The 19,578-nt window shown below is 43.5% G+C and overlaps 1 protein-coding gene across 2 annotated transcripts; it reads left to right on the top strand.

The window, feature by feature from the left end:
- Positions 1-4: 4 nt before the first annotated feature.
- LRRIQ4 (leucine rich repeats and IQ motif containing 4) lies at positions 5-18,850 on the top strand. Of its 2 annotated transcripts, XM_032341637.1 has the most exons (6): positions 5-65; positions 5,523-6,583; positions 10,572-10,745; positions 11,982-12,120; positions 13,024-13,220; positions 18,593-18,850. In XM_032341637.1, the coding sequence occupies exons 2-6, from the start codon at positions 5,561-5,563 to the stop codon at positions 18,743-18,745; spliced, it is 1,686 nt and encodes a 561-aa protein (XP_032197528.1). In that variant the 5' UTR covers positions 5-65; positions 5,523-5,560; the 3' UTR covers positions 18,746-18,850. The 2 variants fall into 2 exon arrangements, with proteins under 2 accessions (XP_032197528.1, XP_032197521.1); XM_032341630.1 differs by lacking the exon at positions 13,024-13,220.
- Positions 18,851-19,578: the final 728 nt, after the last annotated feature.

The following is a 19,578-nucleotide window of genomic DNA, read 5'->3' as shown; positions in this document are numbered from 1 at the left end:
TCTCGGGCAGTAGCAGAGAGTAGCACCAGCACGGATAAGGCACGGAGCTAAGGGAGCTTAAAGGGGTATGTAGATAGTCTTGGTGGGGGAGTGGCGGGGCGAGGGGCAGGGATATCAGGGAGGGCTTTCTGTAAGAGGTAACTTCCTAAGTAGTCCCAGTGAATCCGCCCCAGGGCGGAACAGCTTGGTAGGTGCTGGAGACGCGCTGGTACTTGGGGCCGCCCACAGGAGTACAGGGTGGGAGGCAGGCAGGCAGGGTCGGACCCACGTGAAGCCCTTGCGCATCCTCTGAGCGGCAAGCTGTTATGGGACAGGGACGCCGGGAGCCCTCAGATAGAGAGCAGCAGGTGGAAGGTGGATTTGACAGGACCTGGGGGAGGTGAGGTCTGAAGCAGTTGCAGTATCCCAGCTGAGAGAAGATCCAGCTGAGGCTGGACTTGGGGAAGGGAGGAGGAGGGGACAAAACCCAGCCACAGTTACAGGCAACATGCTCAGGTACTTGGATGTGGGAAAGAGAAAAAGAGGAAGGAGGGAAGGAAAGGTCTTCTGTTTGTGGTTACCACAGACCCCAGAGGAAGCAGCTGAAGGGCCCCTGGAGAGCGCTCTGGAACCAACCAGAGACTCCTTGCCTGGGAGAAAGAAGGCTGCCCCTCAAGGTGAAACCAAGACGTATCTGAACACAGTGAAAACAAAAATGTCCAGGACCTCTGTCCCTGAATCTACCCCACTAGGCAATTCCAGAACACCAGTCCACTGCTAAGAAACTCTGCTAGGCAAGGCGGGGTCTCTTCACACCCAGTGTAGCCCAGATTTTAAGCATCACTTGCATTATTTCAGGTTAAACATGAATAGAAAATATTTTCTAGAACATTTACCCCATGTTCTACCAACAAAGCCAAGAGGTAGCTTGAAATACTAAAGCATGAGTGTGCGCACAATTCAGCATCTACCCTCCCAACCCCTTTCAGAGTATTTGGAGTTAAGTGGAGGGAAGTAAAGGAAGGTTCAGGATTTATTAATTACTGCTCTAGGGGAAGGGAGGGATACTCTTCTAAGGGAACAAGAAGTGCCAATCACCCTTTTGTTCTAGAGTGTGACTAGAAAACACGGTCAGAACAGAATAAACAGAAAAGAGCTGCTTTTAGCTAGACAAACAGCACTTAAAACGCTGTTCTCCTTATCCACCTTAGCAAAAAACAAAACCAAAAAATAATAGTATCTGGGCTGAACTACAGCTCCTCAAACTGCATATCACGTAGAATGGTCAAAAAAACAGCAACAACAAAAAACTGACCATATGTACAACTCCTTTCCATCAGCACGTTTTTTCATTAATCCAATGATTTCCAGAGGGAGAAGGGATATAATTTTTTAAAACCCTCCCCTTGAGAATCACTGACTGGTGGGGAGGGGATAGGAGGTGGGGAAACATGTTGCTGAGCTGGCTTCAAGGAGACTTAAGTGGATTCACTGGGTGCTTAGGTGTCAAGAACCCAGAGTGGAAGTCGAACTTGAACCTCAGCTTTCCAGAATTCAGAACCAAAGAGAATATATGAGGGTTTGTAGTCCCCATTCCTCTATAAAAGGCAGCATTTATATTTCTCTGGCACCTTATAGTAGGAAGTTTTAGTAGGTGTATCTTTATATAAGTAACTTAATAGGTCTTTGATTATAGTTTTATTTTTAAAAAATCCAGAAGTATTTTTCAAATGTTTCCTTTATTGTAACTATTTAAAAAGCCAACAGCGGGGCACCTGGGTGGCTCAGTGGATTAAGCCACTGCCTTCGGCTCAGGTCATGATCTCAGTGTCCTGGGATCGAGCCCCGCATCGGGCTCTCTGCTCAGCAGGGAGCCTGCTTCCCCCTCTGTCTCTGCCTGCCTCTCTGCCTACTTGTGATCTCTCTCTCTGTCAAATAAAATAAATAAAATCTTTAAAAAAAAATAAAAAATAAAAAATAAAAAGCCAACAGCACGAGTTTTCATAATTACATTCCTGTCTTGAGGAAACACAGATAATAGGGTCTAGGTAAGTTGTTTCCTGCTAACATGAAGACAACTCCAAGGATCTGGGAGAATTAATATTTAACACATTCATTAGTTATTTTTCCCCAGGTACCAGAAGGCTCAACTGAGCTGCTAGAAAGTGTTAGAGCAAATTCCTGATTGAATTTTCTGACGAGTATCTGAAGTGCTGGCTTCCGGTGTTGCTCACACATGTGTGCTGCTTAGGTACTAAATATGCAGGCGGAAAAAACAGTGTTATTAAAAAATTATTGGCCCATGGATAAAAGAGTGAGTGGTCTGAAAAGTTTACATTTTTATTACCTGACGAGACAAAAAGGTATCTGATTAGTAATAGAATAGGACCTCAAACCTCCTTCATTGTGCAAGACAATAATTCGAAAAACCACATTCTAAAAGAAAAAAAAAAAAAGGTTTTGCCTAGGAATTACTAGATCTATAGCTTGGTGGTACCTGTAGGAGAATGAAGGGTAGAAACATTTTTGAAAATGGGTAAAATACCCGTCTGAGCCTATTTAAAGAAAACAAGTCCCAAGAAGCTATTTCAGATCAATAATTTGGTGACCTCGGGGATGGGGGGACACCATGAACACGACTAACAATTCTGGCAGACGAATGTTTCTCTAAGGTCTCTTTTACCTGCGGGTGGACCCGTGCTTGGAAGACTCTTCACTCTACAAGACTTTCAGAGCTCATTATCAGATTATAGACTTTTTCCCTTCTGTTTCTCTTAACATACCAAACATCTCCGTATCCTAGTACTAATTTGGAAGTTTCTACTTACCAAACACCTGACACCAACTGTGGGTTTTCCAAACAAGCCAGTCTCCAGTTCTCTGCAGACGCCAAGTAGGTGTCCTAAGGTTTGGTTCTGACACTACACACGCAGTTAGTGCCCATCGTACACCTTGAGAGCTCAGTCCCGTAAGACCGCTTCCCGTCTCAGATACCAGCCACAGTCCCAGGTTGTCACTAGTACCAGTGGACTACAGATTGGGGGTACCCACAGCTCTCTCCTGAATTTCAACAATTTGCTTTAAAGGTTCACAGAACTCAAACACTTTACTTACTGTTATTGCTATGTTCTAAAAACTACGGTTCACGAACAGCCAAATAGAAGAGATGCATGTGGGGAAGAGAGGGTATGAGGAGAGGGCACAGAGCTTCTATACCTTCTCTGGACACATTACCCTTCCGGCACCTTGATGTGCTCACCAACTCAAAAACTCTCCGAACCCCGTTGTTTAGGGTTATAGAGGTTCCATTCTGGAAGCATGGTTGATTAAATCAAAGGTCATTGGTGATTAACCCAACCTCCAGCCTCCCTCCCAGTTGCCTCTTCTTGAGGTCCTGGACTGGGGCTGAAAGTTCCACCCCTCTCATCACATGGATGGTTCCTCTGGCAACCAGGCCCCCTCCCGAGGCAATCTGGGGGCCTAAGGAGAGTGACCTCATTAGTATGGACTCAAGTGGGTTGAATGGGGCTTATTATGAATAACAAGAGACGCTTCTCTCCAACCCCTCAGAAAACACTAAAGGTTTTAGAAGCTCTTGTATCAGGAACTTGGGAACAAAGACCAAATATGTATTTATTATTATATCACAACATCACACCTAGAATCTTGCCTTTATTATGGTCTGAGTCGTTTAGATTCTCCCTTGCCCAGGCCAAAAATCTAAAGCTGCTTGCTTATGAAAGTTTTCCACTCAAGTCTGAAGTTTATATGGGTCTTCATCTCGTATTACTTGAGAGGAGACTTAAACATTTTTCCTGGGATTTGGGTTTCCCAGAAATTTTTATCAAAGCAAAGGGTGTTACCCTTACCATTACATGGTAAATCTTGTCCTTTCTTTAAATAACAGAGAACAGCACTGTCCCAGAACTCTGTTGGAGGCTAGGCATATAGTAATGAGAATCTAAACCACATATTTTATGTTGCAAGGCGCAGTAATTGTAAGTGTGGGGCTCGAAGCACATCCCCTCCATCTAGGGCCTAGGCCCCTGTGTGGGAGGAGAAGCCCAGTACTCAGCCGGAAAGCCCCCAGCCTAGAAGGCAAGTCAAAGATGCTACTATCAACCAGGCCATCATCATCTCCTCATCTTTTCTGCTTTTCTTCTTAGGCTTTGGGGGTGGTGTGCATAGGTTAATGACCAAGTACTTAGTCTTCTGTAATATAATATTAACACCTTAGGTTTATAAGACTTATAAATCCAGTAGGGCAAGTCTGCCAATTTTATTATTATTCAAGTTTGTCTTCTGCAATTCTACGTTCTTTGCATTTTCATATAAATTTTAGAATCAGCCTATTAACTTCCACCAAAAAAGAAAAAAAAAGCCCATTAATATTTTTAAAAATTAAATATTTTATTTATTTATTTGACAGAGAGAGATGACAAGTAGGCAGAAGGAGGAAGAGAAGCAGACTCCCTGCTGAGCAGAGAGCCCGAAGCAGGGCTTGATCCTAGGACCCTGAGATCATGATGTGAGCAGAAGGCAGTGGCTTTAACCCACTGGGCTACCCAGGTACCCTGCCTATTGAGATTTTTTTTTTTAATATATTTTTTAAAGATTTTATTTATTTATTTCTCAGACAGAGATCACAAGCAGGCAGAGAGGCAGGCAGAGAGAGAGAGGGGGGGAAGCAGGCTCCCTGCTGATCAGAGAGCCCAATGTGGGGCTTGATCCCAGGACCCTGAGATCATGACCCCACTGAGCCACCCAGGCGCCCCACCTATTGAGATTTTGATTGAGATTGTACTGAAACAAAAATCAACTTGGGGAATACATTAACATTTTAACACTGAGTGTTTTAATCTATGGACATGATATACTTCTCATTTAATTTCTTTCTAGATTGCTGCTGTAGTTCATTTCAATTTGAGGCAATTTCAGATATCTTGCTCAAGGATTTAAGTCCCTACCCCCCAGCCAGGCTTAGGGATCTAAGACCATAAGGTCTCTCCACTTCTCCTTGTCTCAAGAAGTTCCTTTGCCTGTGAATATGGAAGACTGGCTTCTCTGTCTGCCGGTCCCCAAAGTTGAAAATGCCACCAGGCATCAAAGTGCCCACTGGTCTCTCCTTCCTTAGGAAGGGGTAGTCCATCTCTAGAATTTAATTCTTTTGGTCTTCTTTGCGTCCACAATTCTCTGGTGGCTTCGGGGGGTGGGGGTAAGCAACATTTTAAAATATTATTTTTTCCTAGTGTTCTCTCTGTGTTTATGGTAGGAGAAAACTTTTTACAATCTTCTCCATTCTACCTGAAAATAGAGTCAAGATAGGGATTTTTTTAAAATGAGACTATCTTTTTTCTTTTCATGTAAGTCAACCTGTTAGAAGGAATCTCTACTTGAATTCGTCTCCCAACATGAAACACAGAAACCTACATTTTATGCCACGTTAGAATGTCAAGCTCATTAACTAAACTTAACTAAACTTAATCTGTCTTAAGGATATGGAATCCCCTGGCGGTAAACGGATCTTTTTATTCTTTTCCCAGTATTTCGGATTTTGACTACTTGAACTTCCCTCAACACAATGTCAAATGACATTATAAAATCAGTAGGTGGCGCATCTAGAATTCATCCGAAAGATGATCCACAACAGGCCTCTGCTAGAACATTTTTTATTGATGCTTCGAATCGGAGCCTGACTACCATCCCATCAGAGATCTTGCAGTTGGAAGAATTAGAAGAAGCGCATCTGGAAAACAACGAGATTGAAGCAATCCCCCCGGGCATCCAGGGTTTAAGGAACGTCCGGATCCTCTATCTGAACAGGAACAAGCTGAGCGAGCTGTGCCCGGAGCTGGGCAAGCTGGGCAGCTTGGAGGGCCTGGACCTGAGCCACAACCCGCTCCTGTCCTCGTCCCTTCCGGTCCTCAGCGGCCTGCGCCGCCTGCGCGAGCTGCGCCTCTACCACACTGGCCTGGCCGAGATCCCCATCGTCATCTGCAAATTCCTGCACCACCTCGAGCTGCTCGGGCTGAGCGGCAACCACCTCCGCTCTCTGCCCAAGGAACTGGTGAACCAGACCAAACTGAGGGAGATCTACCTGAAGCAAAACCAGCTGGAGGTGTTTCCCGCGGAGCTCTGTGTTCTCACCAACCTGGAGATCATTGACCTGGACGAGAACAAACTCGCCGTCATCCCCGAAGAGATTGGGAACCTGAAGAGGTTGCAGAAGTTCTACCTAGCTTATAACAGCCTAACCGTTCTCCCCGAGGCGCTGGGCCACTGCAGCCAGCTGTCGGTGCTGGATTTGTCCTACAACCGCCTCCACTCGATCCCGCACACCCTGGCGGAGCTGGCGGGGATGACGGAGATCGGGCTGAGCGGCAACCACCTGGAGAAGGTGCCGCGCCTCGTCTGCAAGTGGACCTCGATGCACCTGCTCTACCTGTGCAACACCGGCCTGCGGGGCCTGCGGCGCTCCTTCCGGCGCCTGGTCAGCCTGCGCTTCCTGGATCTCAGCCAGAACCATCTGGAACGCTGTCCGGCGGAGATCGCAGCGCTCAAGAACCTGGAAGTCCTGGCGCTGGATGATAATAAAATATGGCAGGTACTGAGTCCCTTCCTGGCTGTCACTGCTTCCGCAAGGGCTTTTCCCGCCCCTGGGCCGGTGCTCCTGTCCTCATTTTGACGAGGGCGCTGTTATCCTCAGTGACACGCGGGGAGAGCGAGGCACAGGCGGCGGTAACTACTTTGCCGAGGCCACACCCCTGCACGAGACAGAGCCGAGTTTCAACCCAGAGCGGCTGGGTCCCGGGGGCTGTGTTCTGAACCAAGACCACCCCCTAACTGGGGTTCCTCACAGGGCAGGGTTTTTTCCGGCACGTACAACCTCAGGCCTTGATGCTCCCCTCATGGTGAACTGCAGAACAGTCCCCAAAGAAACTCTCTCCCACGTGTGCAGGGTGGCGCGTTCACAAAGGTCGGGCAGAGCACTGTTGACAGTAAGGAAGCACGGGAGTCAATCTAAATTTGTCGCTAGAGCGGTGAGCACACAGATTGTGCTATATTCGTAAATTTAAAAACTATACAATAATCTAACCCATGTGCCAGGGCAGATCTCAAAATTGTGACGTTTCTTAAACAGGAAAACAAACTGCAGAACCTGCAGAACCTATTTATAAATTCTTAATCACACAAACTCCATACATACACACACAACACATACGTTGTGGATATGTATATATGCAATAAAAGGGTAAAACATATGAGCTAGAAAAAACCACGCAGAATTCTTAATAGTGGCTGCCTCTGGGAAGAGGAAGGAAGTCAAGGAAATGAGGAGGGGATCTCAGGGGAGCTCTGTTTTAATTGCAGTATTTCATTTTGTTTCCTTAAAAATTCTTATTTGAGTCTAGTTGATGCACATTTCATTTTATTAACAAATGGTTTGGATGGTGCGTGCACAGGTATTTGTTTTGTTATTTTTAATATTTGAAAATTAAAAAGAACAGTGAGTTCTGCTACAACTGTAGAGGGAGAAAGCAAGAGATTTGGAAATCCACGACTGTATAAAATAATAGGCCTGCTTTTCCTGGCCATGGGCACAGATCTCCTGTGCTCACCATACTTTATACTAGTCCTAGGTCTTAAGTGTTTGTTGGGGGTGTTTTTGTTTAATCTATTACTCACTTTTTAATTTAGAACTTTGTAGGGAAGCGCTGTTGTTGTTTTTCCTAGTTGCTATAGTTTTAAAACAGCCTTTCCGGAAGTAAAAATTCTAATGCTAATTTAGGATTTAGGAAGAGAATCTAGGGCTTCATCTCTACTTCGGTAGCAACCCACTTTGGAGGATTTTAGAGGTTTTTTAGAGGCCATCTCCCCACCCCCCCACCCCCCCACCCCAGCTATTCCAACACTGGGGTAAGAAGTTCCTTTTACAGTGGAAAAAGTCTGTCCAGTTCTACGTGGGAGTGAAAGGCTCAACATATGAAGTACCCTTGGGAAGTATAACGTACTGACTTAATTCCTGCTGAGTCCTGAATGATACCTAATCCTTTCCTGGGAAACATTTTCAGAGATCAGAATAGAAGAGGGAATCACACACAAATGGCACATTAACAAGCATAAGCCTCATCCGACACCATGTTTTACCTCAAGTCAAGTTGGCTGAAATGTGGATGTGTTCAATATTATCATATTGAATGTGAAAATCTCTGTGTCCCATTGCTTGTTATTCTTCAGTTCTTATGATGGTATTTCTGTGGTTTTTGGTCTTCTCTCATTTCCTATTATGCTAATCCCTGCAGTAATTACCCTCCCAGTGCATTTCTCTTTAAAATGACACGTGACTTTTAAGCCAGCTGCTTACCTCTCCTCCCCCGAAGACTTTCCTGATGGGTTGCTTGCTCTTGGAGCCTGGCCAGTAGCTTTTTCTTGTCTAGGTGGATGCAAAAGTAGCTGACTTTCAGTGTGTATCTAGATGGATTTTATTTGTATGGTCCATCTTCTGTTAAGGGACAACTCAACGTCAAAATGACAAAAGTTTGGTTAGAGCATCCCTAATGATTGTCCTCATTTGACACTCCATAGGTTTTCTGTACATCCAGATTTATTCCCATTACACTTTAATGTGACTATGACGGGATTAATTATTGGATCTTGCATATGTTAAAAAAAATCTTTAAACATTCAATGTGCTTTGAAAAAGAAAAACTAAACCTATGAGCTAACTGAACAGCACTAAGAGGGACATTACTAGGCTCTAATAAAGGGGCTAGATTGAAAACCTTACAGAGGTTTTGAACCTATTATTTTGAACTGCATTGATGCTGATGCTTTGTATTAAAGGGATCTAAGTGCCTGATGAAGAATCTTGAAACAGCCAAGAAGGAAAGCTTAAACGACCGTTTCTCGGGAGATTGACTTCCTCTGATTGAAAAATAAATAAAACTATGAACATTTTATAGCATTTTTAGGAAAATGAGCACTCACCCTACACAATAAAGAGAAAAATAAAAAAGATTGCAGGTGTGTGAGACTATTATGTTATTCTTCTAGGACGTTTCTTTTGACCTACTTCCCAATTATTTGTCTGTCTCCCCATCTATGGAGAGAGCAGGCTGACTTGAACTGTAACCATTCTCATGAAGAAGAGAAGAATGGGGGGAGGAGAAACCAGGGCTCAGGACAGGCAAATGTGAGGAATGATTTCCCCATTAGGAGTAAAGCCCGATGAAGGTGGTTCAAAGTGAGTGAAGAAAGCTGTTGATATATATAGCTGGGCTTTTTTTTCCTACAAGAAAGTAGGTGTCTCTGTAATGTAATCAATAGGGAGACAGTCACATTTTTTTTTTTTTAAAGATTTTATTTATTTATTTGACAGACAGAGAGAGATCACAAGTAGGCAGAGAGGCAGGCAGAGAGAGAGAGGAGGAAGCAGGCTCCCTGCTGAGCAGAGAGCCCGATGCGGGACTCGATCCCAGGACCCTGAGATCATGACCTGAGCCGAAGGCAGCGGCTTAACCCACTGAGCCACCCAGGCGCCCCAGACAGTCACATTTTAAGAATGAGATTTTTCCATGTGGTTCCAGGGGGCCAGAAAGAGACCAATAAGCGAACATAATAGTGATACAAATTTTGGCTTGACAGGAGAAGGAAATCTGATGATTAGAGGTCTCCATCCCAGTAAGGAGCTTTTCATTCCAGGAGGTGGTCTTTGAATGTATGCTGGATGGCTAGCTGTGAAATATATTCAACCATCCTATTAAAGGATTGGAATAGATGACCTTTGGAAGGCCTTCCAAGCCTGACAGTCTGGGAGTCTGGAAAGTGGTTACCTAATACCTACAAAGGGCACATAAGCCTTGGTGTTCATTGGAGGGCAGAATATGACAAGATAAAATCTCGACAATCTTTGTTGTTTGCTTCCAATTGAGATTTCTTTTCTTTTAAGATTTTATTTATTTATTTGAGAGGGAGAGAGTAAGAGAGAGAGAGAGAGAAGGAGCAGGGGAGGGGGAGAGGGAGAGGGAGAAGCAGACTCCCCACTGAGCAGGGAGCCTGACATGGGGCTCCACCCCAGGACTCTGAGATCACCACCTGAGCTAAAAGGAGACACTTAACCAACTGAGCCTCCCAAGTACCCCACACTGAGATCTCAGCTGAAGTTTCTAAATTGCTGACTTAAAGCCTTTCAGGATGAGAGGTCATGTTCCTCAACTGATCAGATGTAATAACTGAACTTATTCAAATTATAGTTGCAATATTACACTAAAAACTTCAGTACTTTTTCAGGAGTGTCAAGCTACATTACAGTTCAAAAATTTGCGATGAATTAGGTTAAAAATTGCTTCAATTTCAAGCAGTGCCTCAAAGTGAGGAGCAGAGAGGCTCGGGGAAAGAGTGGGACTCCAGACATTAGATCTACCATATAAATACTCTATATGCAGACACGTGTGCCAACTTCTCATCTGCAGGAATTGCTAAATTGCTCTGCTTTATGTTTATCAATGGGCCTCAAAACTAAAAATCCCATTTATTATCTTATTGTTGAAAATAATCTTGACATGAAACTTACCTTTTTGGAATACTTCTAGTTACCGCCAGACTTCGGCTCACTTTCAAAGCTGAAGATGCTTGGATTAACGGGAAATCAGTTCCCTTCATTTCCAGAAGAAATCTTTTCTTTAGAGTCTTTAGAGAAATTATGCATCGGGCAAGACCAAGGAGCCAAGTTCACCTCTTTGCCAGAACACATTAGTAAACTACAGGTAAGCCTCCTCCCCAGATGAGTAGGCAAAGCTGTTCCTGCCCACTGATTCCTTAAGTTGGCCGAGACTGAGAAAACACGGTGGTGTCCCCCCGTAGGCTGCCTGTGGAATCATCCCGACTAGATTTCCAACCGTGAACAAGTAGTCACTCTAACACTGTTTTCCTGAGCTGCTGGGTCCATCCTCAAAGAACGTAGCCAAGAAGTTATGCCATGCCATACTCCTCTCCACTGTGCTGTTTGGCATGTTTTATTTGCAGAAATTGAGCCATTCCACTTTCCATTTGATTACTACCTTGTTGTAAGAGGCCCCTGAAAATTGTACTATTTTAAGTTAAAGTGTCATACAGATGACATGGCTAGGTGCCTGAATTTTGGATGGGTCAAGGTGACCTCCCTTCCTGCCTGGTGGCCGGCCAATCAGGGTATATTTAACATTGTCCTGGGTTCCTGTGGAGATGGGTCCGCAGCCCTGTGCTAAATCCTGACAAAGCAACAAGGTAACTTCATTCAAGGTAGCCTTACCCTGTGTCTTAATGTATGCATAAAGAATTGAGAATTTTTTTTCCATGTTTGTGGTACTGCACTCTTACTAAGGATAAAGTAGATGCCGGCCACAGCATGACCTCCCATCCTGGACCTGAATGACAGGGTGTGTAGCCCAGGTACTTCTCACCTGTGACACGGAGGTCCTGTCCCTGATTCTCCATTACTTTGTCCTGTGTTCAGAATTCTTCTCATCATCTGGCTCCTTGACAGGCCACATAACACTCCCTGAAATCTTCGGGTGAGATGCAAACATTACATTTTTGCCCAGAGGATTTCAAAATAGCTAACTCATTACCTGCACATTTGGCTACTTCAAACCTGGGCAATGTTAGATTGATACTTGACACAATTTCTGTTCATTATCAACTGCTGCAGATAATTAGCTGTTGAAAGGGAGCAAATGATATATATAGTTAAATTATCACAACTATCTCTCCATAAAGTTCGTGCGAAACAAACTCTAGATTCCTGTTTTCTTATCCCTGCAAAACTGGGAACCATGTCTAACGGTTTTACTCAAAAATAATTTTTTGTTTTGGTGATGGTTCTTTAAATAAGTATGTTTTTCCCTTGATCCCAATGCATAGTATCCCCCATTGAAAGAGTATGGGAACTCTCCAGTGATTGTGGTTATTTTCATTCTTTTATCAGTGTAAAGATCATCATGGTGTACTCTCATGTTTTTCAGAGTCTTAAAGAGCTGTATATAGAGAACAATCATCTGGAGTACCTGCCCACATCCTTGGGAACAATGCCTAACCTGGAAGTTCTCGACTGCCGTCACAACTGCCTTAAACAACTTCCGGATTCCATTTGCCAGGCACAAGGTGAGGAGTCTTGGTAGATCCCCAGCCTGGTGGACTGTGAGGCCAGCATGTCCCATAATGATGCATTTCCCATTTCCTCCATTCACTAAAGACCAATCTCAGTTTAGAGAGCTTAGCCCGACCCCATTACCTCCTCTCAGGTCTCCCTAGCCAGACAGGGAAGGCCAGGCTCCTGATTAGTACAGCTAAGAACCTCACAAAGGCAGTTAGGTTGTTTATTGGGAACTGAACAGAGAAGTAAATAGCAATGGCTAAGAAAATTAGCATTCGCCCATATAGTCATCATACCAATGACCATACTTTATTGCCTACCTACTACATGCTAGAATTTGGAGTTTGCTTTAGGTCACTAAGCCACTTAAAGGAAAAGCGTTGACCCAGAGTGGTGAAATCAGCAAGGAAGGACTTTTGGAGCTGTATGACTGGCATGAAGAATCAGTTATGACCCGTATTTAAACACCCAAACATTTCACACTAGGCTAAATCATTCTTTATTTTACGTGTGTCCATTTATCCATCCATTTAACAGCCTTTTGCTGAGCTTTTCGTAGGACCAAATTAAAAAAATGTTTTTTGCCATAGTTTAAAGTCAGGGATGAGCATGCAGTACTCCTTAGTAATGCACCTGACCATGCATTTTCATCCTGTTCTTGGTCCCTGGAGGACTGAAACATTGTCACATTTTTTGTGTGTGTACTGTTTCTGTCTCTCATACTTATATACACTGGCTCTAACAACTTTGAGTTGTTATAAGGAAGAGAACTTGGTTTGCCTCATTAAATGTGTCTTTTGTTAGATGACACAGCAGGAGACACACATTTCAAAGTAACTGGACTAAAGAATGCACGGGTTGACTTTGCCTCTTCTTAAGACAAATCTGTCATTAAAAACAAATTGTTTCAGCTTTGAAAGAATTACTGCTTGAGGACAACTTGATCACCTGTCTTCCAGAGAATTTGGATAATCTAGCAAATCTAAAGGTTTTGACACTGGTGGACAACCCCCTAGAGGACCCCCCAAAAGAAGTGTATACTGAAGGCATCCAGGCTATATGGGCACACTTTAAGAAAAAAAGAAACATGAAGATAATGGCAACCAAGGTAAAAAATTCTGGATAGCACATTCACAGCTGCTTTGGAGAAGGGCCAGTGGTAAAGATATTACAGACCATGCCGGGGCTGCTCTTTACACATCTATACCTTGTCCTTGTCAAGAGTAAACCCTCTTATTTCCTTTATATCCTCAGAATTAAGCAAGAGGATCTTTGAACATCTTCTTGGCATTTTTGCATTTTCGTTCTTCATCTCTTTGCCAGTTAAGAAGACAGCAAAGAGGTGGAAAAACCCAAACTTCCAATCCCAAAGCAGTCAAAAATTCTTGGATTGTTCACTGGACTGAAAAGCTTATATTCACAAAGTTGCTAAGATAAGGCTTGAAAAATTAGAAATGAAAGTATTTGTCGAGCAGGGCTGTGGGAACCAGAGTTCTGCTCTGGATCAAAGGGCAAAGAGCCTTTAAAGTGGGGGATGGGGGAATGAGGGTGACGGGGTCAAAGGACATTGTCATCTCCTCCTTGCCCCCCTAGCCCATGGAGATAATAGGCTATCCCCGGCTAGGCCAGGCCTGTGTCCGTCAGGATTCAGTATACATTATGCATTTGATCCAAGCCCCCATTGTCTCACACCTTGATGACCACCCTAGTCCTCCAACTAGTATCCCCACTTTCACACCTGCTCCCCTTACAGTATACCTTCCACTCAGTCGTCAGACCAGTGCTGTTAAAACACAGGTGAGATCTTATCACTACTCTACTGAAGTCCATGATTCTCTTTTTCACCTGAAGCAAGAGTCAGTCTTTACTTTGCAAGACCCTCTTCTGGCAATGGCTCTCAACCATATCAAACCTAACACCCTCTCTTTTATGCTAAATAGTATGCGATACCTTCTTTACTCTTCTGAAATTTAACTCAGATAATATGACCTACCAAAACCTGTAATTTTGACAAATGAAAATAATGCCTGAGCTGCAACGTAAAGAAGAAAGGAAAATAATTTATATTAAAATACTTATTTTAATATGTATATACTCAAGAATGGCTACACTGGAAGAATGAATATAATACTTTTTGGATACTTCCCAAAAGTGTTTTGAAAAATCATGTACCCTCTTGCACATTTTGAAATTGATGTTTAAATTCTTTTGCCACTAAGATTAAATTATTGCAAAGGATTTACTTTTCAGCGAGTTTTAAATATTGACATCTTAAAATAGAGCTCTTAGATCAGTATTTTAAACATACCCAGTGGAATCTAAATACCATTATGATTCGATATGTCAGTCACATCAATTTACAAAATTCACGAGCAAGCTCTTATAGCCAGAATTTTTTTTTAGGATCCCGCGCATGCACATGCATACACACACACACACACACACACACGTGCGTGCATGCACATGTGCACTGAGTGGGGGTGGGGCAGAGGAAGAGGGAGAAAGAATCTCTTAAGCAGACTTCATGCTGGGTTCCGAGCCCAGAACCAGTGGCTGGGCTCAGTCCCACAACCCATGAGATGGTGACCTGGGCCAAAACCCCCAGTCAGGCTTGAGCCACCCAGGTTTCCCATAGGCAGAAATTTTATATCCTTTCTTTTTCTTCTTGTATTTCTATATGTATTTCTATTTCACTTTCCCTTAAGAATTGAGCTTAGGGGCACGTGGGTGATTCAGTGGGTTAAAGCCTCTGCCTTCGGCTCAGGTCATGATCTCAGGGTCCTGGAATTGAGCCCCGCATCAGGCTCTCTGCTTGGCAGGGAGCCTGCTTCCCCCTCTCTCTCTGCCTGCCTCTCTGCCCACTTGTGATTTCTGTCTGTCAAATAAATAAATAAAATCTTTAAAAAAAAAATAATTGAGCTTAATGTTTTATATATATAACTTTAAGTCATTTATAGATCTCCTTTCATACTTTTAGGCAGCACAAATATTTATACTAATTAAGTTTTAAAATTAAAATATTTTTATTTGATCATAGGGTTTTTAATGTCCTGATTAAGTCATATTACAATTATTAGTCGTATAAAATTGACCAAAACACTATAAAATCCATTACAAATTTTGGTATTTAATTATTTGACCTAGAGGATTTGGGGAAAATACATACACAAATGTGAGACTTCTCTGATATAGTTTATATATCCCTGTATAATTGTTAGTTATTGCTAGAATGAGACAGGATTGATATCAGTTCTATTCCTATTTTTCATTTTGCAGATGAAACGCTGAGAAACCTTATTTACATAGATTAGTTACAAGAATGGAAGAAGATTTTTGTGTGTATGTGCTTATATTATTTCATTTTAAATGGTAATGCTTCACACATCTCTGAACTTCTTCCAGATTTATATCCCCAAAAATCAGATAGTGGGCTCTTGGCTGGCAAATCAACTGGTCTTTCAATTTTCTTGAAGGCAAAGAGCTGGGAACCATTTGCCTTACAAAAGAATTGGTTACCTAGTCCCTAGGGCCAACATCAATACTGCTAGTCTTTTATTATTGAAATATAATTGACATACAATGTTATTTTAGTTTCAGGTGCATAACATACTGACTTGAGAATTCTGTGCATTGCACAACGCTTATCCCAAGTGTAGTCCCCATCTGTCACCATATGACATTATTACAGTATTATTGACTGTGTTCCCGTACGCTGTACTTTTCATCTCCATGACTTCCTTTATAACTGGAAGTTTGTACTTCTTTTTTTTTTTAATGAAATATTTCATAACTGCAAAGACTTCAGGTAGATTACTCAAGAGGGAGTTACTTTTTTTTTTTTTTAAAGATTTTGTTTATTTATTTGACAGACAGACATTACATGTAGGCAGAGAGGCAGGCAGAGAGAGAGGAGGAAGCAGGCTCCCTGCTGAGCAGAGAGCCCCATGCGGGGCTCAATCCCAGGACCCTGAGATCATGACCCAAGCCGAAGGCAGAGGCTTAACCCACTGAGCCACCCAGGCGCCCCTGGAAGCTTGTACTTCTTCAGCCCATCAGCTCTTCCACTCATCTAACCATCCCTCCCCACCACAACCAACAGTTCTTTATAAGAGTCTGTTTTATGTTATTGTTGTTTGTTCGTATGTTTTGTTTTTCCGATACTACTATTTTGTATTGTCTGGTTTTTGTGGTGTCCCAGAGGTCTTTGGAGTCCAGGGCCTCACACCCCAGTCAGATTCGGGTGGCCGAGAGGTGTGCCAGAGGGGCAGCCAGGAAGCAGGGTGGGAATGGAGAACCAGCAGCCTGGTTCCTAGGCAGATACATTGTGGGCAGGGGTGGAAGTTGAAGCTCTGGAAATGGACTGCCAGCGGACTATCCAAGCGTTCACACCCTGGGAAAGTGTGCCCTGGGGCGTGTGTCAGACCATTGAAGATGGCTAAACCTCAAGACATCAAAAAGCCCGGAAAATGCCTAGAATGCCTCTAGAGGGCAATACTGTTCCCCTGGAAAATCACCCCCTGAGCTCCTGTGTGGCTGTTCTCACTCTCCCATATCCTCCAACCCATTTTCACATCATAAACAGATTCTTGGTGTTTTCCCAAAGTCCAAGCCTGCTCCTCCCTCTGCCCAGAGATGCGTCTCCCAAATATGGACAAGACCCCGGCCCTCACTTAGTTCAGTCCTTGCTCAAATATCCTCATACCTGCCCTTGATCCATCTTATATAGAACAGCATCCCCCACCCACCTCATTCATTCATTTAGCAAATACTTACCAAGCTTCTGCTAGGTGCCAGACACTTTTTTAGGCACTGGAAATACATCAGTGAACAAAACAAATTTTTCTTTCCTCATATTGCTTAAAGTCTAATATCATGGAAATAAAAACATGAAATATAAAACAGAAAATTATATAGTCTGTTAGAAAGTGATATGTGGCATTGGAAAAAGCTCAAGCTAAGGGGAACTGAGGTTGCCAGAAGTCGTGTGTGTGTTGAGTGGGCTGGGGGGGCGGCAGGGGAGGGTTCGATTTAAATGAGATGGTCAGAGCAGGCTTCATTGGAAAAATGACTGTCTTAGTCAGCTCTGGCTACCATAACAATATACCATACACTGGATGGCTCAAACAACAGACATTTTCTCACAGTGCTAGAGGTGGGAAGTCCAGGATTAGGGGGCCAGTGTGGTCGGACACTGGTGAGAGCTCTCTTTCCTCCTTACACGTGGCAGTCTTCTTGCTGTGCCTTCATGAGACAGAGAGAAGACTAAGTTGTGTGTTGTCTCTCATAAGAGCATTAATCCCGTTTTGAAGACCCCATAATGACCACATCCAAGCCTAATTACCTCTGAAAGGCCCACCTCAAAAGACAATGACATTGGGGGTTAGGACTTTCTTTCTTACTTTCTTTCTTTTTTTTTTTTTTTAAAGATTTTATTTATTTGACAGAGAGAGATCACAGGCAGAGAGGCAGGCAGAGAGTGAGGAAGAGAAGCAGGCTCACTGCTGAGCAGAGAGCCTGATGTGGGGCTCTATCCCAGGACCCTGGGTTTAACCCACTGAGCCACCCAGGCACCCCATGGTGGGGGTTAGGACTTTCAATATGAGCTGTGGATGGAAAGAGACAGTTCAGTCCACAGCCATGACAATTGAGGAAATACTTGGAGAACTGGAGGTTAAGCCATCTGAGTATTGGAAAGAGCTTTCCAGGCAGAAGCAGCAGCAAAAACCAAGAGCCAGGGAGGTGGGGTTGTGGGGGGTGTGGCTGACTGTGAGCCAGCCCGACAGCCGGAGCTGAGCGAGCAAGGGGAAGGAGAGAGAGGGGTCCTTTCAGTTAAGAGGAAGGGATCAGATCCGAGTGGCCCTTGTAAGCCCATTGTAAGGACTTGAGCTTTTATTCTGGGAGAAGTGGGGAGGCTCGGGGAGGTTCAGAGCCTACGGGGAGGTTCAGAGCCTACCGCTAGGGGAGGGATGTTTCTGAGTAGGTGGGAGGGCACAGGACCTTGGAAGGAATGGGTGCTGGCTGTAGGCAGGAGCCCCGCAGTCCAGTGAGGAGAGGGAGGGCGGGTGCAGGCACTCCCGACTCCCCATACTGTGCACTGTTGTCTCTGTGGCGTTTACTGGCATCTACGAAATCATACATTCCTGGTTTATTGTCTCTTCTCGCTGCAATGTGAGGTCTGGGACATTGGCATTTAACTGCTGTTCCCTGAAGGTCTACAGCAGTGCCTGGGGCATAAAAGCACTGATTTGTTGTTGTTGTTTTTGTCTACGGCCATACCACCCTGAAAGAGCCTGATCTCGTCTGTTGTTGTTGTTGTTTTTACGTTTGCCAGAATGGCCGATTAAAAGAGAAAATAAGGTGTGGCGTTCTAATGACATTCCATTCTTCACATCTTTAAAACTACATACGGAAATGAAGAGAGAACCATCCCCGGTCTCGAGTGATACCAGCTGATGCTTTCTGGGTTTATCTTGTTTTCAGATTCAGGCATGGTGGCGTGGCATAATGGTCCAAAAAGGATTGGGGAGGTTTGAAGAACTGCAAAAAGTGCTGAAGAAAGGAAAGAATTCTCCAAAAGATAAGAAAGGAAAAAAGGATGTAAAAGGAAAAACTGCAAAGAAAAACAGGAAATAATTCTATAACGAACTGAGGTAATGAACTCTGTTGGATTAAGAAAGCAACATGTGTAGGAATTAGATGGCCTACCACACTAAAATTATTCATAGAAACATGACTATGTGCAAAAATAAAGGTTCTCACTTTGTTGAAATATTTATGGATGAAATGATATGGTGCCTGGGAACTGCCCCAGAATAATACCAGGGAGAGGTCAGTATGGGGGATCCCAATGAAACAGGATTGGCATTAAGTTGTTAATTGTAGATGCATGTGATAGGTAAATGGAGGTTCATTGTATGATCCTGTCTACTTTTAAAAAAACTTTTTAAGTTTATTTATTTAAGTAATCTTCACCTCCAACATGGGGCTCAAACTCATGACCCCGAGATCAAGAGTCGGATATGCTTTGGACTGAGCCAGCCAGGCAGCCCTAAAACTTTTAATTTTGAAATAGAGACTTACAGGAAGTTCCAAAGAAATAGGCAGGGAGGTCCGTGCACCCTTCAACCTCCCTCGGTGTTGACATCTTGCATAACTCTAATAGTACACCAAAACCAGAAAACTGATATTGGTGCCATAAACTGAGCTTATTCAGATTCTATGGGTTGTAGGTAAACTTGTGTGTGTGCATGTGTATGTGTGTGTAGTTCAGTATTGTTAATGTCACATGTAAGCTTTACATAGCCATCACCACAAATCTCCAGGTGTTATTCCTTTGAGTCACACTTACCGTCCACCCCATCTCCGGATCCCGCACCCTGTCTTCAGCTGTACAGTTTTATTTCAAGGATGTCATGTAAATGGAATCACATAGTATGTAACACTTTTTTACTTTTACTGGCTTTTTT

Source organism: Mustela erminea, chromosome 1 (assembly GCF_009829155.1).
Source record: "Mustela erminea isolate mMusErm1 chromosome 1, mMusErm1.Pri, whole genome shotgun sequence".
Lineage (NCBI taxonomy): Eukaryota > Metazoa > Chordata > Mammalia > Carnivora > Mustelidae > Mustela > Mustela erminea.
This window is presented reverse-complemented; position numbering and strand designations above follow the sequence as displayed.

Excerpts from the sequence above, each read along its gene's own strand:
- LRRIQ4 (XM_032341637.1), top strand. The coding sequence starts at position 5,561 with ATGTCAAATGACATTATAAAATCAGTAGGTGGCGCATCTAGAATTCAT. Across the intron at positions 12,121-13,023 it reads TTCCATTTGCCAGGCACAAG|CTTTGAAAGAATTACTGCTT; the intron begins GTGAGGAGTCTT and ends AAATTGTTTCAG. Across the intron at positions 13,221-18,592 it reads TGAAGATAATGGCAACCAAG|ATTCAGGCATGGTGGCGTGG; the intron begins GTAAAAAATTCT and ends TCTTGTTTTCAG.